The sequence below is a fragment of the Saccostrea echinata genome, unplaced genomic scaffold (assembly GCF_033153115.1).
Source record: "Saccostrea echinata isolate AGI-Se365-2 ecotype Australia unplaced genomic scaffold, CSIRO_AGI_Sech_v1 ptg000008l, whole genome shotgun sequence".
Classification (NCBI taxonomy): domain Eukaryota; kingdom Metazoa; phylum Mollusca; class Bivalvia; order Ostreida; family Ostreidae; genus Saccostrea; species Saccostrea echinata.
The window spans coordinates 8,858,843-8,872,500 of record NW_026889757.1 but is presented as its reverse complement, the minus strand read 5'-3'; the positions used below and the strand labels follow the sequence as shown (position 1 = coordinate 8,872,500).

At 33.0% G+C, this 13,658-nt stretch overlaps 2 protein-coding genes across 2 annotated transcripts in view; both read right to left on the bottom strand.

Moving 5' to 3' along the window:
- LOC133181035 (dual oxidase maturation factor 1-like) overlaps positions 1-779 on the bottom strand; it is a 6,926-nt gene extending 6,147 nt beyond the window's left edge. Inside the window, exons 1-2 of the mRNA XM_061315565.1 lie at positions 576-779; positions 398-455 (exon numbers count right to left, since the gene is read on the bottom strand). Coding sequence (XP_061171549.1) covers positions 398-455; positions 576-764 — 247 coding nt within the window. The 5' untranslated portion in view covers positions 765-779. The remainder of the gene's footprint in view (positions 1-397; positions 456-575) is intronic.
- A 2,455-nt stretch (positions 780-3,234) lies between these two features.
- On the bottom strand, positions 3,235-9,413 carry LOC133181037 (dual oxidase maturation factor 1-like). The gene is made up of 9 exons (XM_061315567.1): positions 9,209-9,413; positions 6,610-6,667; positions 5,946-6,083; positions 5,546-5,644; positions 4,757-4,910; positions 4,367-4,581; positions 4,025-4,138; positions 3,778-3,941; positions 3,235-3,545 (listed from the first exon to the last, which is right to left on the bottom strand). The coding sequence occupies exons 1-9, from the start codon at positions 9,377-9,379 to the stop codon at positions 3,429-3,431; spliced, it is 1,230 nt and encodes a 409-aa protein (XP_061171551.1). The 5' UTR covers positions 9,380-9,413; the 3' UTR covers positions 3,235-3,428.
- Between the last annotated feature and the right edge of the window lie 4,245 nt (positions 9,414-13,658).

The window sequence follows — 13,658 nt, the reverse complement described above, 5'->3', positions numbered from 1 at the left end:
TTTGAACTCTTTATTATCAAATTTTCTATAAAAGGTTTATTCTATGCGATCCTGTTCTCTGTGTGTCTGAGACTACAAGTTCTATGTTAGTGTAGGATGTTAGTTAAGTCCTGTACTGTAAAATCTTAATCAACTCATAAACCACTGGATACTTAGGCAAATTTAACATTCGAGGATTTCTCAGTAACTCAGGCGAGACTGCCAATGGACAATAAATTCTTTCATTTAAGTTTCCACCATAATACAATACCAATTGATTAAAGCTACCCGATTCTCTCTAGAATACTATTCATTCAAAGTTTTTTTTTTCAGAAAGAGATTCCATGATCCATATTTTATTAAATTTCTTGTGAACAGACATTGTTTTGTAATTACGTAAATAAATAAATAAACTCACACACTATGACTCCTCCAATGTAAAGCGTTAATGTTATCCGGATAAATGTATATAATCTCTTAAAAAGAAAAAAAAGGAATGAGAGCTTAACAAATATATATGCATGAAAACAGCAGAATTTGTTGGCTTTAGTATGCTTTAATTCTTATGCGTTAAAAAATCTCTCTGTAAAACCAACCTCTTTTCCACGAATACCAGGAAGGATGATAAAGAAAGAAAACGCTAAACTGAGAAATGCATAAATTAATCCAGCATCCAAGATGTCCGCCATCCAAGGCGTCTTGAAGGACTCGTAGTAGGTCGGGCCGCCATTAGACCGGAAGGCGTCAAATAGACCAGGGGAGTCAAATACTCGAAGGGCACTCATATTAGCTCAGCTTCAAAATCCTGATTAAATCTGTTTGATGATGAAAGTAAAAGCAAATATAGTTTATTTTTGCTTACTATGGTATACTCAACTTACACATGTACAAGAAACAGTGATTTGATAAATTGAAAAGAAACTAAGATATAGAGACATCCTACTATAAGTAAGAAATAGCAGTCTAGTTTGGAGTACTAGTATATATACTGTAAACCAACTATTATTCGCGTCACCTTTTATTCGCGAATCGTCAGTTTGAAATCAATCCGCGTCAATTAATTTTCGCGACTGAGGAAACATTCTTTACAAATACAAAGCAAAATAATTGGTTCGCGGCGATTAATATTCGCGAGTTAAATAAGGTTGCAAAACTCGCGTATATTTCTCGCACGCGAATAAAAGTTGGTTTACAGTATAAACACTGGGGCACACGTTTCAAAATTCGAATAAAGGCGATTCCCTTTATATAAATGCATTAATAAGCATGTGTCCCATATATAAGCTGTATCATTGAGCTAAATTGTTAAACTTCTCAGGGAAAAAAAATATTGTTGGATTTCATAGTTATAGGAGGATTAAAAATCTAAAATAAATAAATTAAAAAAAATAGTGCAGTCGCTGTTACCTTTTTTTAAAAATACATTTGATTTTTTTTCCTTTTTTGTGATTGTGTGCTTGAAGTAACCTTGTAAATCTTTAACAATTTTTACATGTCCTTCAAAACAATCCTTCCTTCTCGACTTTACTAAAATGAACTTCCGTAAAAAGTCAGTTCTTCTGGAGGAAAGGAAATGAAATCACAACTTGGGTCGAAACATCGGATGTGTGATTACAGCCTTTTATCATCTTTGCTAGGCAAGACTTATGATCTGCTCCAACAACGTATCTATACCCTTGGCTGGCGAAGATGAAATGATTTCTACTTCTTACTTTTGCGTAAGAATTTAAAACAATTATTTATTATGGAGAGAGCCTTAAATGTGTTTTAGATTAAATATAAAGTTAATGAATATTCATGTTAATTGTGATTCTTAACCCCTCCCCCCGAAATATTGTAGTCCATGCACGAGCCGACGCAAAGAAGAATCATTCTGAGAAATACTCAATAATATTCAAGAAATGATATCACACCACCAAAAAGTTTTCCTCCTTCAAATAAGGTAGCTTCTTCCTCGGTGTTTATTGCTACAAATCAAATTCTTATCTACAGATCTGTTTTTGTACAAATGGCCTGATATTCTTGGTAAATCATTCATATTTATACATTGATTTCTTACTTACTTGTCCAGAAGTAATATCTGAAAAAACAAAGTTATTGTAAGAACTTCCCGCTTGTTGTTTAAAATCCATGTACATTTACTAAAAAACTTAATTATAAACAGCAAAAACACTACTTCAAAGCATTACTCACACTTGGACAAAAACTTTTTTAAAAATTTCAAAGATGAAACATACCTTAAAAAATTATGTTCCTTTTAATACGGAAAAAAACCCTGCTTCCTCTTTCGTAAAACTGCATTAAAATGAAGAGACTGCAGTTTTTACCCGCAACCTATGATGCGAGCGGAAGTATTAACTTATCTGATGTACTAAGTTTTTAAAAGTGTATTATTTTATTTTCTAACAGGGAATTATGCAACACTTGTTGTACTCATAAGATATAAAAGCCAATAATCGGTATGATAAATTTTATTTTTCGTAAAATAAAGAAAATAGAGTACACTGTACATGAGGAAATAATTTTTTATCAGCAATAGAAAATGTAAAGATTTAATTCTCATATATTTATAAGTTTATATAATGATGTATTTTTTTTCTTTACAATCTATGCATCTTCAACAATGAACTATCTTTAAATTAACTCAACAGAATCGATTTCTTGCATTAAAAGGAAAGTACAAAAATATAAGATTCAAGATTGAAGTAAATGTAAAAATAGTATTTGCTCCTAACTAGGAATGTGCTTGCAAGCACATCACACAGGCCTGTGGAAATCGGACAGGGAATGGGATGCCCCTCCCCTTACAATAATTTTGCCAACATGGTTGAGACCCCCCCCCCCCCCCGCCTGAAAATGCTTCCTACAAGCCTTTAAAAAAGAGGTTTAGTGGGAAATGTGAACATGACAGATGTCATATGAAGAAGTTGATGAGTTTTAGGATTAATGAGTTCTTTTCAGAAAGTCTCCACGAGTTCGATATGTCTGATGACGGCTTTAACTTTGCATATACTTCTTAAATAAGTACTTTTTAAAATCTGTTTATTCTAAATTTATCTCACAACCATTTGTCATTTAACTGATACTATATAAGGTTTTGTCTTTTCCCAAATCTAATAACTCCATTTTGATTGTAATGAATTTGTGAAAGCACATGTATTCTCTTCGAGTTTATTTCAATTTTACATTTCAATGATTTGAATTTTAATGTAAATTTTAAAAAAAAATATTGCTGAACTGAAATTCTTTCAGTATCATTTGATACTTTAATAAAATGCCTGATTACACACATTTATATTGCATTGAAGAAAATTGAAATATATAGACATTCTAAAAAAAAAAGCTGACCATAAGGATTGTGTAATAAAAGAGACTGACGAATATTTTCTGGTAATTCATACAGACTTGACACACATTTTTAACTTGAGTTTTGCCTGGTATTGTCAGATCTATTCTGGGATGTCGGGTATAGTCCGACGTCTCGGTTTCTGCAGACGTTGAGTAAGACCACGTGACTTGCGCTTCTCGAACTTGGTAGATTTTAATGCTGGTTTCGGCTCAAACACCTTCAAGGAGAAAAAAATGAATATTCTCTCTGACCAATCATTATTTGAGGAGAAGGAATTTTTTTATAAAGGATTAAATGCACAAAACAGAGATAAAATACATTATTCCGTGGTAAGATTACTGCACAGGAATGATATTCATTTTAGTACTATCCTAATGCACTTTACTAATGCCACTTAATAACACCTTAATGATACGCATGTAAGTGTTACATAGTTCCATGTGTCGTACCGGAAGATCGTAAATATCGTCTTCTTCATCATCTTCCTCGTCATCGGGTGTTGCAATTGATTGTGGTTTCTGATGCCTGTCTTGATGACTATTGTTTGGCTGTCCGTTGTCCATGCCAGTCATTTCCAAACCGTTCATTTTTTCATCGGAGCTAACATTATCTTCTGTTTTTGAAAAAAAATCAACAATGTCAAAATATTGTCAAAATGAAAGGTTTTTACCGGCAGAATTTTTAAAAATCTTTCACCTTGTATAAAATTGTCATCCTGCAGAGGGTCAACTCCAAAGAAATTCGTGACTAGTTCCGGAAACCGGAGATCAAGGACCCAGATCACAACACCAAGAATAATACATATAATACCTAAAAAAAATAATCAGTAACTGCAGTCATATCTTTGCTTTGCTTATTCTTAGAATTAGCTTTGCTTAGCGTTCACGGAGTTTATGCAAAGAAATTTGATACACAGTACATTAATTCGATTTAAACTAATTCGCACTGAATTCTCCGTGTGATTAGCAGTAACTAAACGTTTTATATGATCTCAAAAAAAAAAAAATAAATAAATAAAAGCTTTTGTACTGTGCAAACCTGTAAACAAATTCAGGTAGAAAGATGCTCCGAAATGGAACTCTAACTTGTGTTCAGCGCTGAAAGGTATAACGAGCTCAAAGGGATTTCTATTGGCAGCCCAGATAATGTTGGCTATAACCATTACTCCACCGGTCAACATGAGGAAATAAGCGCCATATTTCAAAAGAATGAAGAAGAGCACTATTGTCAAAACCCAAAGAGGAAGGGACAACCTAAAAACCAATGCAAATTCTTATTGTAGTAAAAACTGCTAAAGAATTAAGAAAAAAAAAGTATTGGCTGCTTGGGAACCAAAATACAGCTTTGCTTTTTTCGCATCATTTTAGGATTTATTTCTTTTACGGTTGGAAATTAATTAAAGTTGTCCCAGTAGCACCCTCTACTTACCACATCAGGATATGGGCGTACCACCCTGCTTGTCTGTAATGACGCCCCCATCTGACCCCCTCCCCGTCAAATATAAAGTACTCAGCAATCCAGATGATGGGAAAAGGCGTTCCTCGAAATTGACGGGCACGAAATTCTTGGTTAAAACGTCCAGCTACAAAGATGTTTAAATTGCAATATTTGCTGTGACAGGTAGAACAAAGATGATTGGGAAATAATGAGCATTAGATATTTTAAACACACTTAAATTTGAAATTACAGAAATTAGATAACAGAAAAAGTCATTTTAAACATTGGAGAGGAATTGTAGTGGTAAAGTTTTGCACATTTAACATTATCTTTCTGACTTCATTGTAAAAAGTAAAGATAACGGTGATGATTCTCATAAATCTAGTACACAAAACAATTCGTTTTGCTAAACACATTTACCGATAAATTTTCCTTAAAAACTTGCATTCTCCACTAAAATCTATAATTTCGTATCTGTATTGAAAACCATTGCAAAAACATTAAAAAAAAATATTGAAACCCCTCAAATGAAAAAGGTGAAAATAACGAATAGTGATCGATTTCAAAAGAATCTACAAACAATATAAATCTGTGAATAGAGTATAAAACATGGTCCCCCGGAAATTCTAGATGTGAGATCAGGTGCTTAGGAGGAGTAAGCATCCCCTCGCCGTGAACCCTGTGTATCGATCAGGTAGACGAACTACTCCGTAGTCGATAAAGAACTAACAATTTGCACTATGAATAAAATGGTTGCATACCTTAATTCCATATACCTACCAAATATCCCAAAACCTAATCTGCCCTGTTCCCATCTCCAATCAAAATGTTCATTGTAGTTTATGGTTTCATTAAAAGGACCTCGATTTTCTCCTTCAGCTGAATGAAAAACGCATATCTAATTAAGAATAACCCCCTAAAATGTAGTTGAAAATGGCATATGATACAAGATACTACATGTATTATAGTGAATACATACATGTATATGCTTTTAAAGCAAAGCATAAGTTTAATCTTCCGTGACACAGTGCATGCTGTTGTTTTGAAATTACCTTGAAGCACCTTTAAAAGTACTTTTACATCATTTTCTCATCTAGGAGAATGTTTTATTTAAATACAACACAGTGGATGTATATTAGATTCAAGTTTAAAGGCTGCTTGGTTCATTTACTACTAGTACCTTTGAGTGTTACATTGATCCCTCGGAGCCCCATGTGTACAGCGATATCTGCGGTTATCTCCCCTGCTGATCCTGCCTTATACTTGGTTCTTACGTTTTTGGCCTCGGCAACTTCCCACTCGTACCCAAAGTTTGTCACTGGAATTGTAAAGATTGTAAAGTTAGTCACTAGAATTGTAAAATTAGTCACAAGAATTGTAAAGTAAGTTACTAGCATTGTAAAGTTGGTCGCTAGAATTGTAAAGTTAGTCACTAGAATTGTAGTCACTAGAATTTTAAGTTACTCACTAGAATTGTAAAGTTACTCATTAGAATTGTAAAGTTTGTCACTAGCATTGTAAAGTTAATCACTAGAATTGTAAAGTTTGTCATTAGAATTGTAAAGTTAATCGCTAATATTGTAAAGTTAGTCACTAGAATTGTAAAGTTAATCACTAGTATTGTAAAGTTAGTCACTAGAATGGTGAAGTTATCACTAGAATTGTAAAGTTAGTCACTAGAAATGTCATTTATACATTTAATTTCCCTATCCAAAGTTAATTTCTTAGAATTTTTTGTAATTTTATTTACATTTACTACTATCATTTTACACATCAAGATATTTATACATCTTATACCCATTTATTCATTGCGAAATAAAGGACGTTAGACTATATATACTTACACATTATAACTCCACCAATGAATAATGTCACTGTTACACGTATGAACATGAAAATTCTCTAAAATTAGAAGAAAAAAAATAACCAATATCAAAAGATATTAAAAGATACACCAGTATGAACATGTAAAGAAAATTAACAAAAAATGTAAAGAAAAAAATAGTGCAAGATTCTAAATGCTATAAAAACTTTCATTATTACATTCAGTGAAAAGAACGGCGATCGGTCTCCTGTAAACAATACGAATCGTGAACAGGACAAAAAACATAGACCCCTGGAAACCCAAGATGTTGGATCAGGTGCCTAGGAGAAGTAAACAACCCCTATCGATCAGTCACACCCGCCGTAAGCCCTTTGTATTGATCAGGTAAACGGAGTAATTAGTAGTTTAAGAGAAATAAACACCATTTGCAAGTGATATTGTTGAATAATACTGCTTAAATAGGAGAAATTGACGATGAAAAAGCTAGAGTAATCAAGTTCGTCAAACAGTTTAGTTGTTAATTGGCCATTATAACGTCAATATAGTCAATAAAACATCCAAATATGAAACAGATGTGGTAAACTGTGGTGTTTTTTTTATTTCGAGTTCACTGGGATATATCGAGTCGACATATGAATGAAAATAACTATTGTTAACTGATAAAACAATGTGGAAATGAAGGCCATGCACAACAAAAGTCCCTTTTTTATCTTTTCATGTAGAAGTTCTTGAACAAATTCTTTTTCGTTAAAATATAAAAACGGGTTTGCTTACAGAGAAGCACAATAAGTGCCCATCGAAATTCTAACAGATTATTAGAAGACCTGGTCTCTTAAGTCTACAAGGTTATTGTCAATAGAACTTCAGCATCTTTTTTTAATATCAATTTTAGAGTACTTCTATGTAGAATTAGGATAACACAGTATCCTTGTAAACAAGATATGAAAAATTCCAAGTTAAATTTTTATTGAAGAAGCTGTTGTCTATGACATTTTAAAGTCTTTAATATCATTGTAAAAAGTGTGGAAAAGTCATACTGATGCTATTGATTTAGGGAGGGGGGGATTTTCTAAAAGGATGATGTGACATAACTGCTATCTGGGGCCCCTTTTTCTACGACGAATTATATTTAATCTACAACGAATTTGATAGTTTTCAAACATGAGTGAATAAATTCAACGCCTTTTGAATAGTTTAAATAGTTCCGACACATTTTTAATTATAAAGATTACTGCATTATCTATGATTTTTCAGACCCTATGATAGCAAAATTCGGCCTGGTTTGTGACAATATGTTCTTTCATGAAAAGAGAATAGGCGGGTCTTAGTACAATAGAGGGATATGCATGTCCGAGGAATCTACCTTATATGGCTATTGTTATTATTTCGCACATAGTCGCTTACCGAGAACAATTGTCCAATCCGATGACAGAACGACAAAACATGCTGGTTTACTACATGTTTACATTTTATCACAGGCACGTGGTTTAGGTCAATTTACACATTATCTCTACTACATTTCAATTTTTTAATGGTCAGCCAAGACTAGTTATACAAAATAATACGCATGGAACCTCAGTGTTTACCGTTTTTGGTCAAGAAATGCACATGAAACTTCTATTCACTGATTTTCGGCAATACGTGTAGACCTAGCGAATTGCCCATGAAACGCTTTACAAACTTTGAACTATGTATATTTATAAATCAATTGTTTGTAATGTGAGCTGGGAAATTGTAGATCCGTGTCTAATTTCTGACTCAAATGCATAAAAAAATTGTTTATCGGAAAGCAGGTAAAAAAAAACAACCTTTTTTCCAAGCATAAAATGTCCTTAGTATTTTTGTGGTACTCACTAGTAATGCAACTCATTTAGCTGATTGGTCAGTTAGAAAGTATCGCCAGTGCCTCGATTTGCATATGAATTTATTCTTACGTCAGAAAAAATAGTTTCTTCGATCTGGTCATAATGGGAAAGGCCAGCTAGATTTTAAATTTTTTTTAAAAACAACATGTGAGCGCAGTTAGGTACATTTTTCTCCTTACACATATAGGTAGATTTCAATAAAATACAGTGATCAGCCAAAGGAGAAAAATATACCTACTTGCGCTCGTATATTTTAAGGGGTTCAAAGAGTGGAGCGGGGCCAAAATTCAATAGGAATTGGATGTAAACATGGTACCCCTACTCAAAATAAAGACATATATCTTCCAAATTATGTTTCTATTTTCGGTAAAAGTAGTATTTTATGAGGGTAAACATGACAGTGATTAAGTACATGCAAAAATTAGAGTAAAATTTATATATTTAAATTTTTGTCAATTTACCGGGGGCCGTATGTCACATCATCCTTTCTAAAATTTTATGAGAATCAACATTTGATTTACACCATTTTTAAATGAAAATACATATCTTTGTATGTAAGAAACGATTTACTTAAAAGTGTTCTACTCCGTTGTGAAATCGTTTACAAATAACAATTTTGTTATTCCGAACAGCGCTGACGGTATATATGCTATTATGTGTTATGCTCAGAAGTTAAAAATGCAATTTTATGCAGGGTTGACTTGAAGACCCGGGATATCAAATAACAAGCAAAAGAAAATATTAAATTTTTACCTCTTTACCACGAATACCAGGAAGGATGGTGAAAAATGAAAAAGCTAATATCACAAAGGCATAAATAAGTCCAGACTCCAAAATATCCGCCATAAAAGGCGTCTTAGCAGACTCGTAATAGGTCGGGGCGCCATTGGACCGAAAGGCGTCAAAGATGCCAGGAGAAGACATTTAATTTGGCTTTTCAACAGCTAGCTATGTTCCGTTTAGTAGAAAATAAAACAATGAAGTTGGTGAAGATGCACAGAACAGTTAAGTATTTAACACAAACATGAACTCGAGGGGATAATTTCTACAAACCTTTCTCCACCTTCTTCCGCGTAATTTGTGTGTTTGCTTTTGATTATAAGTATAACTTAATGGAATACTTGAAAGGGGAATAAATGTACATTACCAACAGATAACTATTTGGAAACCCCAATTGAACGCGTCTTTGTTGTTTTAAACCAATAAAAAAGTACCTTTTTACGAACATATGGGGTTATTATTGCAATTCATTTCAAGTTACAGGCAGTGAATTCCTCTGTGGAAAAAAGAAAAAGAAAATCTATTTTGACTAAAAGAGCGGAACGGATAAGACGTTTTGCTTCTGTATACTTTTATTACTTGTGTTTTTCTTTTTCAATGTGTAAGTACATGCACCTAAAAACCATTGGAATTTCAACAACAAAAGTGTCTTGTAGCCTCACAGAAAATTTTGCGTGATATCATTAATGGTATACGGTAACGTACAAATTAACATCGTTAAGGTATCAAAGAAGCTACCATGTAACTGACAAAAAATTAAATTTTTGTTTAAGTGAAAACATGAATGTTTTAGTCTACATTGGTACACAGGTAAACGTCTGTATCTACGGGATAGTGGTAACGTTAGGATAGCTTCTTTTGCTATGCTTAGATTCGTCCATGAGGAGCATTTGACAAACATGAAATTACCAAATTTCATTTTACAGAAACACGCTGACATTATGCAATTATTGCTGCTGTTGATTTATCCACCTGAGGAGTACACTATACACCGAGCCCGAGAGACGAGGCGAATGTTGTACTTCGAGGCTGGTGAAATCAACGTATTGACTGAAACAAGTATTCATTTTCAAGGAAATGATCGGCGAGTGTAAACCTCTCACCTCTTTTTACATCTTTTTAACGTACTTTAACATTTCGCAAAGAAAAATTAAATTGCCCCAAAGTCTAGAATATCATGACCGAATTAATATTTCCCATAGCCAGAAACATAAATAACATTGCTATTTAAGCTATTTCCGCATGTATGAATTGATTTTTCTCGAAACAGTTGTTATAAAAATGTCGCTAGTACTACATGGTTCTCCCTTTGATTCCAGTCGCTGTCGCTAGAAAATTCAAGTACGTTTTAAAAGTTGTACATGTTCCTTAGACACTTTCGTTGGTTTTTTAGGGTGCTCGTGAATCAATGTCAGGGAACCAGTCAATAAACAAATTCTTGCGCACATTAGAGAAATTTATTTCTACAGCATGAAACATGCATATCACGTAGAAAACCTTTTTGAAAAAATCTCTACAGTTATCTAAACACAAAAATAGCATGAGGGAATTACCGGAATCCTTTTACATGTATTTAGCAAACAAAGATACTGTAGTCCGTCACGTAACGTGCATTTGCCGGATGCCCCAAATCGACTGAAACCGACCACAAAAATAGTAATACGAAATTAGTATATGAAACAAACTCGTTAAGCAAGCTTTGCTATTTTTCTTGATTGTTGAAGTCCTAACTAAGAGAGAAGCATGATTAAAATAACCAGTACCAGTTGTATTAATTATAATTTTTTTATCTATTTTTGGTGCCAAGTAGAAAAAAAATAAATGTTATGTTCACCTGGAAGTTGGGTGCAGGTGAAATATTAACCTTTTAATAACCAATTGTATTAATTTAAAGTTATTGATATATTTTTGTCCAGTGTAAAAAATGTACAAAAAAAATACTAGTAAATGTAATGTTCACCTGGAAGGTTGGATGAAGGTGAGCATAACTTTTCTTTAATAACGAATTGTATCAATTTGAAAGTTTTCTATCTATTTTAGTCCATTGTAGAAAAGATGAATGTTATGTTCACCTGGAAGATCTCGTGAAGGTAAACATGACTTGATATCTACAATGTTGGATCTCAGCCAATCAGAGTGCTAGTAATTATTCAATCATTTAATAAATTGTTTTTAAGACTTTCCCATATTAGTATAATTATACATGTAAAACATACTCCTTCCTGGTCTTAGTTAAACAGGACCTGTTCAAGTGAAATTACGAAATGTTTTATATACGTTTTAGTCATCAGCATGCACTAATCGTGCATTTAGTTATTCCAAAGCACTATTCATACAGCCTAATTAATTAATAGAGGGATATATCATTTGGCTGCTTGGTTGATTGAAAAGGAAAAACGATGAGGATAACGAACAGTGATCGATCTCAAAATTCTTTAATATTAACAGTACAAATTAATTAAAAGGACATAAAACCAACTCTAGATGTGGAATCTGGTGCCTCGGAGGAAGAGTAAACACCCCTCACGACCAGTCACACCTGCCATGAACCCTATGTATATTGATCATGTAGATCAGTAGTCAAATCCAGTGTAAAACAATAGTCTAACAATTGTTATGAGGCATATCAGTCAAAATACGAGCAAATGATAGATTAATCTATTTGCAAACAATGTCATTATAACGATCTTAGACTTTTTGAAATGCTGACTATATTCGAGGTTGTTGAAATACATGTAATATTAACTTATTTGACAGTAGCCTGCCCCGGTTTAAAAATTGATCGTACTCAGAGCATGCTCTTGCGCATGGAATAAGTTGGGAGACCTAAGAACCATATGAAATTGATAGCAGAATGTTACTAAATACATGTGTAAATAAGGAAAGTTGACGATGGAAAAGTTGAAATATTCTCGTTTGTCGTTTAGTTTAGTCGTTAGTTGGTTTTTATCGTCCATAGTCAGTTAAACACCCAAATATGAAACAGGTGTGTCAGACTCTGTGGGGTTTTTTTTCCAAGCCGCTTGGATTTATCGAGGATTTATCGAGTCGACAAATGAAAGAAAGTAGCTATTGTTAATTGAAAAAACGTCGTGGATATATCTAAATGACGAATTAAAGGCCACAGCAAGAGTTATTTTTGAATAAATTCTGCTTCATAGGAATTTCGGCTAATAAAGGAGCACAATTACTCCCCATCGAAATTCTACTTAAGAGTATTTGTGTGTAGAAAAGGAATGATTTTAACAAAATAATTTTGTAGATGACCAATCTCAAGATTCGAGACTTTCATAGATTCATAATTCCATTTTTATTGAAGAAGCAGTTTTCTATGGTATAAGAAAGCCTGGCTCCGATGCCATAAAACTTAGATGATAAAACTTAATCTCACTTTTGATCTCAGTCTCACTTTTCCACTATATATTCCTTTTGTAAAAGTGAGACTGAGATCAAAAGCTAGCTCATCTAAGTTTTATGGCCCCGGAGCCTGATCTTTAATATATCGTGAGGAATGGTTGTATAACGTGTTGAAAAATCATACTTTTTGATATTACTGACTTTGGAAAAATTTGTGTGATTTTAAATTTTCTATAGAAGTTCTTTGGACCTAGTTTTTGAGAATCCACATTAATTTGATGTACGCCACTTCTTGAATATGTTGTATCATATTATGAAGTTTAGGAATCCAATATATATATAGGTCGGGTAAATCGAGTTCACTTTTTTGACTTGAATGTTGAAAAAAAGACTGAAACGTGATTTTGAAGAATTTCATCGTTTGAATACCTTGAAAGTAAACTTGCCCTTTTCTTTTAATCATATTTGTCGTGAAAATTCCAGTATATTTTTTTCTCCTTAGACATACATGTATTTTGTTTAGATTTTAAAAATATATGTATGTCTAATCTTTTCTTTAAAAAAATATGTTTAAAGTGTTTACAATTATTACTTTCCTACAACTGCTGGTGATTTTCCTGTTGCAAAATAACCACTTAAACCTTGAACTCGCTATCCTCTGTCACACAATCTTTTCAGACAACACAATGTTCATCATTCTTACATTAATAATTTACCACAATAATTCCAGTGATCCTCGTGAAATATAGACCAAGTTGATCCATATCATCATAATGTCTAATTTTTGAAACAATGGTATTTTTACAAATCCATTCGTGTTGTCAAGCTCGGGAAAGTTATGAATATGCTAAAATTGTATCGATGTATGTTGCGTCCCATACAAGTGTATAGATTTGTAATGAATGGCCAACTAGATATACCTTCTTATACTGCAATCATTAAAACTACAATGACCACTTAGGGTCATTTATTTATTCTAAGAAGAATACAAAGACCCAATCCTCGACTTGACAGAAAAGACCGTGATGTTCCGATTGATAAAAACCAAGTATCCATGGAGTGGAGG